Source organism: Phascolarctos cinereus, unplaced genomic scaffold (genome assembly GCF_003287225.1).
Source record: "Phascolarctos cinereus isolate Bilbo 61053 unplaced genomic scaffold, phaCin_HiC Scaffold_726;HRSCAF=1367, whole genome shotgun sequence".
In the NCBI taxonomy this organism is placed as follows: domain Eukaryota; kingdom Metazoa; phylum Chordata; class Mammalia; order Diprotodontia; family Phascolarctidae; genus Phascolarctos; species Phascolarctos cinereus.
Genome location: NW_027556098.1, coordinates 166,608,920 through 166,628,002, shown reverse-complemented (window position 1 = coordinate 166,628,002; position 19,083 = coordinate 166,608,920). Strand labels below are relative to the sequence as shown.

At 36.3% G+C, this 19,083-nt stretch overlaps 1 protein-coding gene across 3 annotated transcripts in view; it reads left to right on the top strand.

The window, feature by feature from the left end:
• The window catches only part of ZEB2 (zinc finger E-box binding homeobox 2), a 140,764-nt gene that overhangs the window by 118,429 nt on the left and 3,252 nt on the right, over window positions 1-19,083 (top strand). For all 3 annotated transcript variants that reach the window (XM_020984736.2, XM_020984737.2, XM_078146837.1), the window contains 5 exons: window positions 1,580-1,768; window positions 2,454-2,668; window positions 5,367-5,475; window positions 6,455-8,433; window positions 9,914-10,094. In XM_020984736.2, coding sequence (XP_020840395.1) covers window positions 1,580-1,768; window positions 2,454-2,668; window positions 5,367-5,475; window positions 6,455-8,433; window positions 9,914-10,094 — 2,673 coding nt within the window. The remainder of the gene's footprint in view (window positions 1-1,579; window positions 1,769-2,453; window positions 2,669-5,366; window positions 5,476-6,454; window positions 8,434-9,913; window positions 10,095-19,083) is intronic.

Genomic DNA, 19,083 nt, shown 5'->3' with positions numbered 1-19,083 from the left:
GACCTTTCTGTTAATGCACAGATTTGGTTATCTTCCCACAAAACTTGCAAAGACAGAGAAAAAAGTTTGAGACTAGTAGTATTAAAGGTTGCCAGTACCTTCAGTTCAACATATAAGGTACATTCCAGTCTGTGTGTTTTCTTTTTATTTTAGCCCATGCACTTGTCCATTGTTCCAGGTCACATTTAAAGATTTCACTTTAAAACACTCTCATAGATATACTCATTATTAGTTGATGATGAAAACAGAAAATATAATTCCTTGGCCTATGCAAAATTCTTATTTAGAAAGCCAAGCAGATTACTTTTTAAATCACTTTTTATTTTTATGGAAAAGAAGCTTGGAGGAGATGAGGGAGAGAGGCATGGTTCAGGGCGCTAACATTTTTGAGAAATTTTGAAAATTTATTCATTCATTTCACCATTCATTCCTCAATTCCTCCACCAGAAGTGACCTTATAAGCACAGTTAAAGCATAACATTAAGAGTCTCAAGCATAACATTAAGAGTTTCTCTCTCTGTCTCTCTCTCTCTCTTTCTTTCTCTCTCTCTCTCTCTCTCTCTCTCTCTCTCTCTCTCTCTCTCTCTCTCTCTCTCCCTCTCTCTCTCTCTCTCTCCCTCTCTCTCTCTCTCTCTCCCTCTCTCTTTCTCTTTCTCCCTCTCTCATAAACAATTGATTTTTACATTAAAGTCACAACTTATTTCAAAAACATGTTTAGGAATTTTAAATGTACAAAATCTTGTACCAGTCACTAAAACTGTTTTATAACTTTCATTCATTTTAGAGCGAAAGTCACACGTTTGTAAGTCCCCATCATTGGGAAATCACACTTCAACTCTTCTTACTTCTTTCTGCTAATTTTTATTCCCTTCCTACAAATAATAGGCTTAACCGGATATAATTTTCAGGCAGAGTTAAAATATTGAGATTAACAAGTATAATTTTTAAGGACCATGAATACTCTTTCCTATAATTTGTCAACAGTCATGCATTTTTTAAAAACACATTCCTATCTCTCTACATCTTAGGCTTTGCACTCATTCCTGTATGTGATATTCAGAGGACGGGAGAAATAAAAGCATATTTTTAGAAACAGGATGTCTTTGTGGTTAGGAACATGTTATGTTTGGTAGGCAATAAAAAATTAGATATACCTTTTTAAAAAAGAAAGAAAACTTATAGAAAACTATAAAAGTAGCTTTGGGCTTGTATTTCCTAGCAGTCGAGATCTGGAAACATGTGGTTCTATTTGTAAAATTTTACTGAGTAACATTTTTGAAATAATGTATTTTCCCTTTGTAAATTACCCAGAGATGAATTTTCCAGGAAGAAATAAAGACGATGTCATCATTTATTTTAAAGAAAAATACCATTTACTTTTTGTATCTAGCCCTTGATGTGGCCCAGAACAGGGCAGTGTTCAATCAATAATTGGTCATCTGGTTCACTTCTTGCAAATAAACCATATATTTGTAGTTCCATTGTGAATCAGCATTTCGTGAAAATAGTGACATAAACTGGCTCATGCTCTCTGGGAGAAAACCCTGAAAAACCATTTCTTTTTCTTTTATGATTTCAGTTAAGAATGCAAATTGCACGTCGGACTTTGAGGAATATTTTGCCAAAAGGAAACTGGATGAAGGGGATGGCCATGCAGTTAGCATCGCGGAGTACCTACAGCGCAGTGACACAGCCATTATTTACCCAGAAGCGCCTGAGGAACTGTCTCGCCTTGGCACTCCAGAGGCCAATGGGCAAGAAGAAAATGGTGAGACTGTAATTCATTTTTAGCCACTATATTGACCCCTTGCAGCTGTTGCAATTACAAATGTACTACATGCCTGGGTGTTTACCTTAAAATTTGAGGAACAGCTGCAGAAGCATGGAATTTCATGAGCAAAGATTGGAACTGTAATTTTAGTGTATTGTGATTTTTTTTGTCAGCAAATTTGTGTCATTCTGTACATCCAGTGAAGAACAGGAACAATCAAAGCTTATTTCTAAGAGAGAAATATCCAAGAATATCCTTATCTTTGGGGGAGACTTTACTTCTGAAGAAGAAATTTAGAAGTGCTGGCCTCCATCACCCTAACACTTTTGTCAAGCAATTGCAAAGGTTCCTCATACAGTCATGGCCATAACTTTACGTGGTTCAAGATTAAATACAAATTACTAATCACCTGAAGAAAATTTCATTTTTCAGCTATTTACATCTCCCCCCAAAAGCTCAAGTCATTAATTAATTTTCTAGCACAGTGTGAAATGATTCAGACAAGTTTGTCCTGGGTGTGTGAGGGAACTGGTGTGTGCTGAGGCCAGTCTGAAATGATGGCACTCTGGTGTAGCAGATTGCAGTGATTCCTGTCATACCATCCCGGGCAATAAGCCCATTAGCTGCCATTGATTTACTGACCTTTTGGCCTGCTTCTCCCTCTCCTGTCTCTCGGCTACAGACCTGCCACCTGGAACTCCAGATGCTTTTGCCCAACTGCTGACCTGCCCCTACTGCGACCGGGGCTACAAGCGCTTGACATCACTGAAGGAGCACATCAAGTACCGCCATGAGAAGAACGAGGAGAACTTTTCTTGCCCTCTTTGTAGCTACACGTTTGCCTACCGCACCCAGCTCGAGCGGCATATGGTGACGCACAAGCCGGGGACAGATCAGGTGGGGGGTTGGTTTTAAGTGATTTCTGTCTATAATAACCCCTTAGAGAAACGATATTGCTTTGATTGGCAATCATTATTAATTTTTCATGGCATTTTGAAGATGCAGATCTTTTAATGGTAATAGCTTTAATTGAGGTCTAAATGATTTTTTGATGGTCTCTTCTAATATGATTTAATAGTCCTATGTTCACGATCGAATGAGTGTGTTAATTTCTAATTTAGAAATTTTATTTGCACTTTAACTTGACTTTAGTTTCATTTTTATGTTCCTCAAAAAGTGAATGAAACTGTAGCATTTTAATTATACATTATTAAACATCTCAGCAATTTTAATTCCATTTTTCACCTACTTTTTCTTTGCAATTTTTTCATATGGGATTCCTAAGTCATAGCAAAAGATGAGTGTGTTTCTTTCATTTGTTATATAACATCTTCAATCAGGTAGATATTTTTGCATGCTCCTGATAGTTTATAAAATCAAATTGAATGTTTTGAGGAAAATAAAAAATGCACATATGTATATATATGATTAAACTATGCATATACCTAGCATAACTGAAGTAAATAAAAATGAGTCTTCCTAGATATACATACATGCATATACATATGTATGTATTTTAAAAATTCATGTGTATACATGTATATGTGTACATGCATGTGTGCATAGGTATACATACATATACATAAGTATGTATGTGTGTGTATGCACAGTAGGATTGCTCTGGCTCATTTGGTTCATTTTTTCCTTGGCACTTTAAAGAAAAAGACAACTCTATAGCTTGAACAGGTAACTACAGCTTGCTTAGATTCATAAAGTGATTCAATGGAACTGCTTTACAGCGCTCTCTAAACGTTTTAGCAAAATTGCTATTTCTGGCATCCTAAGAGAATTATATCTGCAAACTGAGTGTATGAAGTGTTAGAGTGGAAACGGAAATGGCGTGCCTTACGTCCAAATACATGGATTGGCATAGATGAAGTCACACTGTATAGGCCTTTTTACCACATTAGTAGTTTTTCTTATGTTGATGTATAAAAAAACCATTTTTATATTTTGGTTGATTTTGTTGGCTTCATCTTTTACAAGGAGGGAAAACTGGTTAGGGAAACAGACTCCAAGTAATGCTGATCATCCTTCGATTTGGAACTTTACCATTTAAGTGGACAGGGGATGCAAATCATACTAACTGCATCTGATATGGTTTGTTATACGAACTGCTTTTCAAAGTTCAAATATGGAAAAATGTTTGCATGTTTACACTTAGGTAACACATATTTTTCCTTTGCTTAATTTCACTAAAATGCTAAGGAAAAAACTGCCTAGATATTTATCTATCATAACTGTCTTAAATTTCACATGCAGAAGTGTGATTGTGTTGGCGCATTATGAATGGTAGCTTTGGTGTTGAAAAGTCCCCTCATTTGCTCATGGCATTTACAATTAGTAAATTAAAATGATTGTATCATATTAACAGTGGCACAACTAAAGTTTATAGTAGTCCTCTGAGGGCTGTGGGGGGAGACAAAGCAGCTGTTGCTGTTTGTTTATGCAACTCAGCAACATATGAGCGCTGGTCCCTCAATGGCGCTCGGCGGGCTGGGCTCTGCTTGATCTTTGAAGGTTGCTGCTGTTTGAACAAACCTCCCTGTGTCCCATGTAACACCATCTGTCTCACTAGGAATGTGAGAAGATTCAGCACACCCTAGCAGTTGTCATACCGTTTCTGGGCTGTCTTTTTGCAAAGGCTTTTGTGCCATTGGTGCTCAAAAAAAAAAGGCTGACCTCCTACCTTGAGCATCCAGAGTGGATGACTGAATCCTTTTTTTTTTTAAGAATTCAGTCACAACATTTTTCTCTCTTGTTCAAAAAGGTCAGCTGTGTTTGATTATACCTTCACTGCTTTTAACTTGGCTTTCCAGCAAACTTTTTCTGGATTTGTCCCTACTCCTTAGTGCAAAAACTAAAAGTAAAAATGAACAAAAATGAAAAATGAAAACTAATTGAAATTATTGCTGATAGTCTGTGTGAAAACTGCTCAAGAAGTTATCGCCTGGGATATTGTCTCTTACATTTTATAGTGAATGAAGTCTGATATGCAACACCTTGATGAAAAAAAAAACAGTTTACATTTGAAACTAGCATGCTGAAAAAGATGTTTAATTGTTTATTGAATGATGACACATTTAAGATCAAGTGTTTTTACTTATTTAAATTTGAAATTGCCATAGGATGATGCACTCCAAACTTGTAAAGAAATTATAATTATTGTGGTTTTACATTTTCAAGATGACTTAGAGTTTTCAGGAAAATGGTTCATTTCCCTCCTGTCAGTCTCTGGTGCACTAGAGTAGGGAATTCCCAAGTTTTTTATTTTGTAGTGAATGTGAAGAAATACAAACATTTATATAAATGATTTCCTCTCATCTCAGGACAACTTAAAGAGACATTTTGGAGAAGGGAGTTCAAAAATAATTCTGAAGCAAATATTGAATACTTGTGCTAAAGCATTTTTTTTATTTGTTTCAGTTTACTGCAAACATTATAACTTTTATGGCAATACTGAAAGACTGGGCAAAGAAATGAATGTGTACACAGACCTTTTGGCCTGTCTAAAAAAGAGGTGTCCTTTCTATTCTACCAAAATGTCTTTGTTCCTCCTGTATATTACTGATATCTGCCTCCGTTCCTTTCCTAGCATCAAATGCTGACCCAAGGAGCAGGTAATCGCAAGTTCAAATGCACAGAGTGTGGCAAGGCCTTCAAATATAAACACCATCTGAAGGAACACCTGCGAATTCACAGTGGTGAGTAGCAGAGGTGCTGGTGCTCTCATTTACATTCTGTTTAATTAGCTGAGTTTTAAAGATTGTTTAAAATTTACACAGTTCTGTTTGTAGCTTTTTAGAGCTACTAAGGTATTTCATAAATTATGTGTGCCTGACTCATTCTCATGAGATTTGTCCTACCATTAATAGCATTGTCTTGTGAAAAGATTTGTAATACTAACACATTAAAAATTGTAAATGACTTGCTTTGTTGCTTTGTTCCCAGAGCTCAAAAGTTCCCTTGAACCCTTGCTTATATTGAATAATCTTTTGGCCTAAAAAAACTTCAGTTTCACAAGGGTGGGGAGAGTTAAAGATATTCAATGTGGTTTATCTTTTTATAACTAAGAAAGATATAGGAAAGTTGCATGTAATCATATGAATTAAGAATTATGTTAGAAAGCTCGGGCAGAGCTTTTCTAAATGTTACTTCAATCTTGGGATCTGCATTTGAGCAAAAGAAAAACCTACCACTTAGATTTTTCACCCCAGAACAAGTCTGATAGCTCTGCCAAGCATTTTATTACCAAATTGGAAGCTATTCAAAGGACTTGTAGGATTGGTGGAATCAATGGAATCTCTACAAAGTTGATTAAAACCATGGCTCCACTCCCCTTTAAATAGTGTGACATCTTTATTGTGCTATTGACCACACATTAATCTGACACACTGTTAAAATGGGAGGCTGCCGATGGTGAAGGGAGATTCGGAATCTTTCCTGAGAGCAGAATAGATAGCTGTTCACCTTGCACAGCTGACATCTTGAACTATGTCAACTCGGTGTAGATAAAACCTAGGAAACAGTTATAGTCAAATAATTCTGACTTAAACACTTAAAACATAGAGTTGCATCATTTTTGCCCTTTCCACTTAATCACTTGGGTGGCTACCCTGCTAGCTGATTTAGATTGCTACCTATTATGAGATAGTATAATGTTTGTTTTAATTATCATTTTAGGTGAAAAACCATATGAGTGCCCCAACTGCAAGAAACGTTTCTCACACTCTGGCTCCTACAGTTCGCACATCAGCAGCAAGAAATGCATTGGTTTAATCTCTGTAAATGGTCGAATGAGAAACAATATCAAGACGGGTTCTTCTCCTAATTCTGTTTCTTCCTCTCCTACTAATTCAGCCATTTCACAGTTGAGAAACAAATTGGAGAATGGAAAACCACTTAGTATGTCTGAACAAACAGGCTTACTTAAAATTAAAACAGAACCACTAGATTTCAATGACTATAAAGTTCTTATGGCCACACATGGGTTTAGTGGCGCTAGTCCTTTTATGAATGGTGGACTTGGAGCAACCAGCCCATTAGGAGTTCATCCCTCTGCTCAAAGTCCAATGCAGCACTTAGGTGTAGGAATGGAAGCCCCTCTACTTGGGTTTCCTACGATAGGTAGTAATTTAAGCGAGGTACAGAAAGTTCTACAGATTGTGGACAACACGGTTTCCAGGCAAAAAATGGATTGCAAGGCTGAAGAAATCTCAAAGCTAAAGGGTTATCACATGAAGGATCCATGCTCTCAAGCTGAGGAACAAGGAGTCACTTCTCCAAATATTCCACCTGTGGGTCTCCCAGTTGTGAGTCATAATGGTGCCACTAAAAGTATTATTGACTATACTTTAGAGAAAGTGAATGAAGCCAAAGCTTGCCTCCAGAGCTTAACTACTGACTCCAGGAGGCCGCTCAGTACTATTAAGAAGGAGAAGTTGCGTACTTTAATAGACTTGGTCACAGAAGACAAAATGATTGAGAACCATAACATATCCACTCCATTTTCATGCCAGTTCTGTAAAGAAAGTTTTCCTGGTCCCATTCCCTTACACCAGCATGAGCGTTACCTTTGCAAAATGAATGAAGAAATCAAGGCAGTCCTTCAACCTCATGAAAGCATAGTTCCCAACAAATCTGAAATGTTTGTTGATAATAAAGCTCTTCTGTTGTCATCAGTACTTTCTGAGAAAGGAATGACTAGCCCTATCAACCCATACAAGGACCACATGTCTGTACTTAAAGCATATTATGCTATGAATATGGAACCTAACTCTGATGAACTACTGAAAATTTCCATTGCTGTTGGCCTTCCTCAGGAATTTGTGAAGGAATGGTTTGAACAACGAAAAGTGTACCAGTATTCAAATTCCAGGTCACCATCACTGGAAAGGACCAGTGCCAAGGTGGCGCTGGCTGCCACCAACAACACACCCACTAAAGACTCTTTATCAGCCAGGTCTCCCGTAAAGCCTATGGACTCTATAACATCACCATCTATAGCTGAACTCCATAACAGTGTTACTAATTGTGATACTCCTCTCAGGCTAACAAAACCTACCCACTTTACCAATATTAAACCAGTTGTTGATAAATTGGACCACTCAAGGAGTAATACTCCTTCTCCTTTAAATCTTTCCTCCACATCTTCTAAAAACTCCCATAGTAGTTCTTACACTCCAAACAGTTTCTCCTCTGAGGAGCTTCAGGCTGAGCCTTTGGACTTGTCGTTACCAAAACAAATGAAGGAACCCAAAAGTATTATAGCCACAAAGAACAAAACAAAAGCTAGTAGCATAAATTTAGACCATAACAGTGTTTCTTTATCATCTGAAAATTCAGATGAACCTCTAAACTTGACTTTTATCAAGAAGGAGTTTTCAAATTCAAATAACTTGGATAATAAAAGCACTAATCCAGTATTCAGTATGAACCCATTTAGTGCCAAACCTTTATACACGACCCTTCCACCACAAAGCGCATTTCCCCCCGCCACATTTATGCCGCCAGTACAGACCAGTATTCCGGGGCTGCGACCATACCCGGGACTAGATCAGATGAGCTTCCTACCACATATGGCCTATACCTACCCAACTGGAGCAGCTACTTTTGCTGACATGCAGCAAAGGAGAAAGTACCAACGGAAACAAGGATTTCAGGTATGGGACATATTTGGCTGTGTTTCTGCCAGGAAACGAACAGCTGAAAATTGTATAGATTATGTTCTCCTAGGAAAAAATAATCTGGGGGGGGGAATCAAATATTGTTGTATTTTTAGCAGAAACAGAAGAGTTTATTTTAACTTGAACTTGAAAAACTGAGTGGGCTAGAAAAATAAATGGATGTAACACTGGAATACTGTACTATGTAAGCACATTTGCTAAAAAAAAAAGAAAGAAAGAAAAGAAAAAAAGATAAAAGCACATTTGGAAGAACTTAACATTTATTTTTTGAGGTTTATTTATATTGTATTTGTCAGCCATTAGAATTTTATATTGCTAACAACATTTGGTAGACCTTATGTATATGCCAAAAACTATAGTCCACAGCAGTCACATACCTTTACAGATGTTCACAATATGTAAGAACAGATATGTGTGCTCTGTGTGTAAATGTGTATATATAATATAGTTTAGTGAAGTGAGTGATTTTGAAGAATAATTTTAAAAATACTTTAAGACATTCCCTTATGTCTTATTAAGTTCCATTAGTAATTTTACTGACTAGTAAATGTTTTACAGTTTCAAATGTAAAAATCAGGTATATTTTAACATCGTGGAGAGTAATTCCTGCCTGCACAATAGGAGCACAAACAGCACCGCACCTCCATAACAGCTGTTCCACTATTCCAATTTACAGTACATCTGCCCTCTTTGTAAATGTATTTAAGCCTATTTAATCTTCTCTAATATTAATTAGTGCAGACGTAGTCTAAGAAAACTGAACTGTGTGATAGCAAATGGAAATGTATGTTATCATGCAAGTTTGCACTCCTTAGGATCAAGACAAAATAAATATCAAGAAATTTAATAATTTACTGATCCACATTCATTATTGCTTAATGCTGAAGGCTGTTTTAACATAGATAGAACATTGATAAAAAGTGTTATTAATATTCCCTATTTCAAATTACAAAATTAAATATAAAAATATAGCTTGAGGCCTTTAGTCAGTAGACATACATTTAAATAGATTGCATAATAATAACATTTTGTACCTAAATATGAAATTCAATTAAAATGGTTTTCTACTGCTACAGTTATCTCTAAAGTTAGGCCATTGAAAAATAAACAAATTGAGGTCTCAGGTTTTTTCTTATAGTTATTTCATGAGCTCAATTTGAACATTTTCTTATAAATATTAATTTTTTTTACTTACGTAGTTTACTATTTTATCTTGTCAAAAAATAGTGAAATCCGCTCTCCAGGACAGAAGTGTTTCCTATATTGTTCATATTTGAGATGTAATAGAATGATATAAAATTTGAAGTGAGCCATTTAAAATAAAATAGCCTAGATCAATTTGTAAGCACTGTCTTTGAGAAATTACAAATGTCACATTATGAGGGTCCAGAATGTTGTGGAAAAGCAGGGCAAAAGAAATAGAATGTGTTAGATAAACTATTTGATTCCATCATAGGGAGAATTGCTTGATGGAACACAAGACTACATGTCAGGCCTAGATGACATGACAGATTCTGACTCCTGTCTGTCCCGAAAGAAGATCAAGAAGACAGAGAGTGGCATGTATGCATGTGACTTATGTGACAAGACATTCCAGAAAAGCAGTTCCCTTCTGCGACATAAATACGAACACACAGGTATGAATGACTTTAACTAGCTAGTTAGAGCTTCACTGCATGCTGTACATTTCATAATATTTAATGAGTACACTTGTGCGACATAAGATGTAACATATGCTGATACTTTCAACAAGGAAGAAATAATGCTTTTGCCTAGCTCAGTTGGACTTTTTTTTTCTTTCCCTGTTTATTGGATCGTGTGTGTAATTGTGAATGCATTTGTCTTCACCTCTTTTGACTTATCTGTAAGCTGAATTCACAAATTATGTCAGAGAATAGCTTAGTGGATAGTGCTATGAGAAGATATGGTCATCAGAAGATTAGGCATTGGATGAATCTTGGTATTCTTAAACTGTGACTATGGTCTATTAAAACATCTGCTTGATAATAAGAGCCAGTGAACCAGTTGTCTGTTTCATCAATACAACACCAAACAACCAGCTATTGCTGCTGTTGTTTGACAGATATTTGGGTAGTGTGTAGGCACAGCTATAGAAAGGTTCCATATATGACCTGAAGCTAAGATAACCATGCTAGTACCATCCACAAATCCTGAAAGAGGAAGGGGAAAGGGCTGCTTAATGTCTACATGAAGTTGTATTCTAAAGGAGAAAATGAAATTATCTTTGGGTGAAAAACTACAATAAAAATCCTTAAAATGTATTACTTCATCCCTAATTCATGCACTCCTAACTTTGGGAAATGGTACAAAATAAGGAAGAACTTGCTAACAATTGGAGCTATCCAAAAGTGGAATGGGCTGCCTCAGGAGGTGGTGTGTTCCCTCTCATTGGAGGTCTTCAAGCAAAGGCTGGATGACCACTTGTCGGGTATGTCGTAGAGGGAATTCTTGTTCGGGTATGGGTTGGACAAATGACCACTGACGTCCCTTCCAACTCTCAAGTTTTGGGATTCTGTAATTCTGTGAAAATGCCCACGAAACAGTACATCACTGTGGGCACAGGACAAATTTAAGGGTGAAGTTCTGATGACTTTTAATGTGAGGAGATGATTTGTTCACCACATCCACAAGTCTATTTTGTATTGGTGGTCCTGTGCTTTTGCAGGGTGGACCAGCTGAAAGGGGGAATTGACTTAGGATGGATCAGGATTTGGCTAGGGTGGAATGTAGCTATAGGTATAGCTGTGGTGAGTGGTTAGCTGTAGAATCATAGAGTGTTAAAGCTAGAAGGAAAGTTAGGTATTATCTTGTTAAATCTTACTTTCTACCCAAAGTCTAGAAAGGTCTATAATATAATGGAAAAATAACTGGAGTTGGACTCAGGAGAGACATGGGTTCAAATCCTGCTTCCTATCCAATCTAATCCAATAAGCATTTATTAAATATCTTCTATGTGCAAAGACCTATATTAGGTGCTGGGGACACTGAGAAAAAAAGGAAAAAATAATACCTTCACTTTAAGGAAAATACATTTTCCTAGGGGGGAAGGAGTGGTTTAGAAGTCCCTAGGCAACTCACCAAGCCTCTCTGAGGCACAATTTCCTTATCTATAAAATGGGAGTAATAATGCCAGGCATACTGACCTATCAAGTTTGTTGTGAGGATCAAATGATACATGTAAAGTTCTCTGAAAACCCTAAAGCACTATGTAAATGTTTGCTTTAACTAATAAACATTTTCATAATACCTTAGGTCTATACAGAACTTTAAAGTTTAAAAGGTGCTTGTCTCTCAACTTCCCTGTAAAGTAGGTGTGGGAGACATTATTATCCTCTTTTGACAAATGAGGAAACTGAGTTTCAGAGAGATACGGTCACACATCTGGCTAGAGTCAGGGTACCAGTTCTTCTGTCTTGGAGTTGAGAGTTCTTTTCATTACTTCACCCTTATTTGCCTGAGGTCATACAACTGGTTAATGTAGTCAGAATTAGAGCTCATCTCCTGATTCCCAATTAAGTATTGCTATCACTACTCCATGCCACCACTGAGAAAAGCTTGCTTTTCCTCCTTTTTTAGGAGTCTAGATCAGAATAGAACCTTAGAGCTAGATATGAGTCTGTAGCCCAATCCTTTATTTTGTAGATTGGTAAAGTGAAACATAGTAAAGTTAAGTGGCTCATAACACCGCTAGAGCTGGTGGGGTTGGAATTCAATTCAATTCAATAAATGCCTATTAAGGTTTCATGCTAGGTGTTGAGAATACAAATACATAATGAAAAACCTTCAGAAGTTGACCTGCTAATGGGTTGAGGGTTAGAGGAGGGGGTTGCCACATATAAAATTAAGTATAATACAAGGGGAAGTGAAGAAGAGAGTACTAAAAAACTGGGAGTATCAGGGAAAGAAGGCTTCAAGAAGTGTGTGGCACCAAAAGTGAGTGAACATTGATGGAAAACAATGATTCTAAGAGGGAAAGATGATAAGGACAGAATATATTTGTCATGGAGAATGACTTTCATGAATTTAACAGAGAGTAAGATAGAATTTTGAGTTTGGGCCTAGCTAATAGACAGTTTGGACTGGAAGGAAAACTATGGGATCTTGCTTTTTAATGCAGCATTCTTTCAACTTGACCACACTATTATTTTTTCTGTATCCTGAACTCTAACTGAATGAGTGGAGAACTCTATGAGTAGATACAGCAAAGGGCCAATTAACTAAAGAGAGAGAGAGAGAGAGAGAGAGAGAGAGAGAGAGAGAGAGAGAGAGAGAGAGAGAGAGAGAGAGAGAGAGAGAGAGAGAGAGAGAGAAAAGGAAAAGGAGAAGAAAAAGAATATTTTTATTTTCAATAAAAGGTCTAGATTTGGATCTTCTAAGCAAAGAATTAGAATTATTTGGGAAAAAAGTAAGGATATGGAATAAGAGAAAGAGGAAATGTTATTAAAAGTTTAGTGATGAATTAATTTGAGTTCGTAACCTGAAAATACATTGTACTTAAAACTTTCCCCATCCTTGTAACTCACTCATAAATATTTTTGCAAATACTTGAGGATAATTATAGACAACACAAATATTGGCCCTTTTAGATGAGAAAATTAAACTAACTAATATTTTAAGCATGTTCAGTTATGAAAAATGTTTCATATTTCATAATTTAAATTCCACTGTTTAACAGAAGCAGCAGTAAAGACACTTTTTCTGTGTCTGAATGATTTTAACACAACCATGTACAAACATTACCTTTTACAGCACAGCTTCTGTAAAGGTCTTATCTTAGAGCTGCCCTCCATATATAGTAAGATAGAGCTGACTCTCACAAGCAGATTGACTCTAAGGTCAATAGCCTTAATGAGATTAAAAGCCAAAAAGTTGACAAACAGAAGAATGAATAATGATTTAAAATTTTTTTCCAAAATAAACTGCATTTAAACAAAACAAAAATAAAGCATTTTGCTCTTATTTGATGTGAGACCTGATGCTTCAAAGTATACTTCCTATCAACAGGATGATAACCACAATGGCATTTCTCTGAATTAGTGTTTTAACAATCCTGCTGTTAGTTTTCCACCTTGTTAGCTTTCTGCCTTGTCAACTTCTTGGTCTCTTGACCCAACGTAAGACCAATTTTCCTTATTTCTGAGCCTTGGTTTCCACTATAATGAAGATCTTCATGCACTTTTCTATCACCACGAAATATATAGAAATTTAGCCAATTTTCCTTTTTTAGTATCTAAGTCTTATATTTTTATAAATGATTAATAGTAATATTTTTGTACTTAATAAGAATCTCAAAAATTATTAATGAGAATTAAATCTCTAAGTTGCTAGGGCTAGCAACAATAAAGTTAATAAAATAAATATTCAGATAGGTATTAATTCAAAATTTGTCATTGATAATGATTCATTGACTGAATTCATAGTTTAACATTAAGAATGTTTTCTTTTAAAAAAGGAGTAAGGAGGAAATTATGATACATACATCCTTGGAATCCTATGTACTTTTGTCTTTGACCTGTTGAATTTGTTTTCCTAGAAGACTTAATCCTATTGTTAGCTTACGTGGCTATAGTCATTACATTATTAAAGTTAACCAAAAATGTATTCAGAGATGCCCACTGCTGCTTTGGTTCACAATTAGTCTTCATTATTGCTGATGCTGTGGGGCATACGGTAGCCAGGAGGTCTGACTGAGCTCATTTTATGATATACTGAAAGAGTGTCTGAGGTATTTCAGTTGGTCTTTAGGACAAGCTGCTTTGGTAAATTTATATTTTAAAGATCTTTTGTTGAAAGCTAATCTACCATTACCTCTTGTCCCCAGCTGTCTCTCTCACTCTACTTGATCCTTGTTCACAGTGAACTTACTTTGACCATCATTAAGAGAGCAACAAAATCTTTAATTTTTTGAAATCTATAATTTCTTAGTTTCTTTTTCTGAGTGAAAAAAAAATCCTCTGAAGGATTGGCTTTTGCAGCATTCTGGCACCAAAAATGTTAATTATCACAAAGAAAGCTGGTGAATTCCATGTATGGTTTGCTTTAAAATACTAATTTGAAAATTCCTTTGATCATACACTATTGGGACTCATGTATCTACTCCACTAACTTCCTTAGGTCTTCTTTATTGAAAATGAGCTGAAAGCCTAGGGGTTAAGTCAATCACTAATCAAATTCTTTCTTAGGTTACACACTACTGTTTTTACATCCTAAACTTTCTGCCATATGATTCATTTCAAACATCATTCTAGCTTCCAGGTGAATCATCAGGCTAGAGATTAAAGAAAAAATAAGCCTCAAAAGGCCTTAAGCATTCAGAAATTTGAATGTTTCTCTGAAGCTCGTTTCTATACAAATGTATTTCTAGGAGCTCTTGATTTCAATCAGATGAACAAAAGATGAATGTGTAAGCCACTATCTCTTTAAACTAGGCTAAAAGGTATACCAATTGATGAAATGTCTTAGTGTGTGACAGGAGTCAAATAACGTTCTCCATTAATGTTGCCTTTTGCTTGGTATGTATAAAATAAAAGTTACTATTCACGTTTATATTGTGTTTTAAGGTTCACAAATCTTTTTTTTTTGTACAACAGCCCACTGAGATAGGAAAATTATTGTCCCCATTTTGTAGATGATGAAACTGAAGCTCAGAGAGTTTAAGTAACTTACCCAGGGTTACATTCTAAGTAAGTCCAAGCCAAGACTGCCTATTCCATGTTCTTACTTCCACAGTTTTCCTTGTGATCTCTCCCTTTTTTTCTAGAACTTTTATGTTCCTTTCTCTCTTCTCTTTGTCTCTGTCTCTCTGTCTCTCTCTGTTTCTCTTTGTCTCTTTCACTATATCTCTCTGTCTCTCCTCTCTCTGTCTCTTCAACCTCCTCCCTTTCTTCCTCCCTCCCTCCTTTTATTATAATATGTCTTTCCAAGTATCCAAATGACTTGGAAGAATAAAAGCTTTGTTCCTCAATTCATAGCCTCTTAGAACTAGAAGAGACATTATCTAGACCAAACTCCCTCATTTTGCAGGTGAGGAAACTGAGGCCCAGAGAAGTTAAATGACTTGCTCAAGTTCACATGGTGAGTTAATGACAGAGTTGGTGCTAAAAATCAGGACTCCAAGTTCACGATCCACTTTTCTTTCCATTACATCATCCATCTTAAAATTGACTCATTTAGAACTTAACTCTTCTAATTTCATTGAAAAGAAAATGCATTATATTTTAAGATAAACTCCATCTACTGCCTTCAGATCATGAAGTCATGTTAATGTTTTCATGTTATAAAAGTATTCTTTATTAGTGACAGTATGCTCTGGAAAGTAATCTCCAGCCACAGAATATTTTATGGGTTCTAATTTAATCAAGCTCCCTATACTACTCTTAAAGATCCCAAATCCTGTATTCCTTAGTAACATTATCGCTCAGGAAGAGAGAATCATTCCATTGGTAGCCTATTTTGTAGCTTTTCTCATGAAAAGCAGATTCAGAAAGCAACCCCAAAGTACAAGTATTCTCAGTGTGCTTAATCAATCCAATTAAGACCATCCACTCATTTCAAATGAGAACAAAAGATGACCCCTTGACCTGGAGAACTTTCAAGAAAAGGAGACATTCTGAAGTAGAACAAGACCCAGGTATAGAATCCATATCTTTTAGTCACATGAGATAGCCTTGTTCTACATTTAGCCATTAAAGGAGGTTTGGGGGGGCATTTAAAAAAAAATTCTGTCTTGGGAATTTATCCTGAAATTTGTCTCTATTTTTTTTTCAGATTAAATAGTGTAGTATTTTGGTCCACAGTAGACAGTCATTCTTATTCTAAATTGCTTTCAAAATAATCAGAACAACCCAGATAACTACACATTGCAGTATGACCAGTGAGGTGCTAAAAGTATCATTTGTTCTAATGGAATTGATTAGTTTCACTAGAACTTAGAAGAGTTCATCTATTCAGTTCATTTCTATAAACATTTACTAAACATTACTGTATGAAGATGGGCATAGACATAGGGCATAGATGTAGTTACTTGGAATGCACAGATGAAATGAGACACAGCTGATGAGGGCCAGCATGGCATAGTGGTCTAACAGACAGCTGGCCTTGATGCCAAGAAGATCTGGATTCAGATCTTGACTGACACCTACATTTTGTGGACAAGTCACTTAGCCTCAATGTTTTAAGCATCTCTTTAAACTTATAAGGTACAGAGAAAGTGCCAACTTGCTTTGGTAAAGAGAGTCTCCTCACCTGTGAGTTTCCTATACCAATAAAATCACAGATCCAGTCTTTATCCCTATCTTGCTCATAGTTATATTAAGGGGGCAGGGGGAAAGAAGAGGGAGAAAAGATAAGATACTACAATAAATAGTAGAATTTTTTTTAAGTACAAAAGAGAACTTCAAGAAAATTTTATCTGAAATGATATGAGAGAGAAAGCCATATTTCAACTGAGAAGGAAGAGGTCAGGGTGAGGGAAACCACGACAGTGATGGCATCTGAGTTGAATCTGAAGGAAAGGAGGGATTTCAATAGGAAGAGAGTGGGGAAACGTCCATTTCAGGCATAGGGAATGTGGTGAGCAAATGCATATGGAAGAGAGAGTGTATAACAAGGACAAATAACATACGACAGAGGGGATTCCAATTTAGCTGCAAAGTAGTGTATGCAAATGGGAGAAATGCCACTTAAAGCTAGAGTCAAACTGTGGAGTCAATTAGTCATTCCTCAACATTTCCTAAGCACTTGTTAAGTGGCAGACACTGTGCTAATCACTGGAGATACAGAGAAAAATCTATTTTTTTAAAAAATGTCTCTTCCCTCAAGAAGTGTACATTTTTGAGTAGAGGAATAAATATGATGATAACAGCACACAAAGATTACTTGAGCAACAGTGTGAAGGATTTGGCTGGGCAGGGATAATTGCCATTGTTGTTGACCAGTCATTGCATTTGTGTCTGACTCTTTGTGACCCCATTTGGGGTCTTCTTGGCAAAAATACTAGAGTGGTTTGTCATTTCCTTCTGCAGCTCATTTTACAGATGAGGAAAATGAGGCAAACAAGGTTAAGTTATTTGCCCAGGGTCACACAGCTAGTAAGTGTCTGAGGCCAGAGTTAGGAAGATGAGTCTTCGTAACTCCAGGGCTGGCACTCTATCCACTGTGCCACCTACCCACCCACATAGTTTGGTGATAAGCAAGTTCGTATAAAAATTGAAAAAGAGGTGCTAAGGGTGTGAGCCAGTTTGGTGGCAGAATAAGTGGAGATCAAGGGAGAGGAGTAAAATCAGTAGCCTTGGGAATTGATTGGATGTAAGAAATAGGAAAGAGTCAAAATGACTGACTTGGGGGCTGATTGTCGTTGTCATCAAAAATCATAGATTTAGATGTAGGAGGGACCTTAGAATCAAGCATCAAATCTTGGGTGAATACCCAACATTTAAGGATGAATCAGCAAAAAAGATGAGGTGGGGGAGGTAATCTATGACAGATTTGTAGCAAAGAAACCAAGGTAGAGTTTGTGAAAGGCTGCAGATAGGTCAAGGAGGAGAATGAATGAAAAGATCACATTAGAATGGTAGATTAAAAGGGTTATTAGTGTTAGTAGCAAAAGAATATTAATTCATAATCCCATCAATACTGCCTTTGACTCAAATGTTTCTCCCACATATTTTGACCCCCAGTTTATGTCATTTCCTATAAAATGTAACATTCTGTATTTGTAGACAGAAAGACATAGGTTCAAATCCCACTTCTGACATTTATTATCTGTGTGACCATGGACAACTCACTCATCCTCTCTGAGCCTCACTCCTTAAGATAACATGCATGCACACATACACACACACACACACACACAATCACAGTACTTTGACTAATTGATATAGGAAATTAATACTTCATTCAATTTACCCCCAAAATTCAACAACAAAGTTCAAGATAATTACTATCTTATTTTAGCAATGGGTAGAGATGAGGTAATTTTCAGTTCTTAGCTATTTTGTGAATATATTATGACATTTAAATTCTACCCTTTATCATAGTTACATGTGTAAAGGTCTTATCTGCCCTATGAAATTGTAAACTCCTTTGAGGGCAGGAATTGTATCTAACTCATCTTCCATTCATGAGGAGCTCAATGAATTAACTACTAATTTCTTACCTTCTTTTGATAATATTTCATTTACTGTCAAGTTCAGAAAAGAAAGATCAGACTTGCAACACAACTGCATGAACCTTCCAAGAAGGCATGATCTCTGCCTTCTTAAAATATTCTGTGTCATGTTAAATTACCTTTCCACCATGGTGGTCTGTCAAACGAAAAAGCATGCCATCTTTCCAGACTCTTGGCTCTCCATTGGAATTCTCTCTTCTGCTATTCAGTATACCTCATTCATTGCATCTTTTCCAAGGGACAAGGAGTGGCTTTTTTGTGGTTTGAATTGTGTTTTTTTTTTCCCCCTGGACTTTAGCTATCTTAAACCTTCCAGTAGATTTTTAACTCTCCTATTTTCTAATACAATATTGCAGTCACCAAGAAAGACCCTTCTCATCTCCTGCCTTTCAGGTGTATAACTTATTCACATTCTAATCACATACCTCATCAGCACA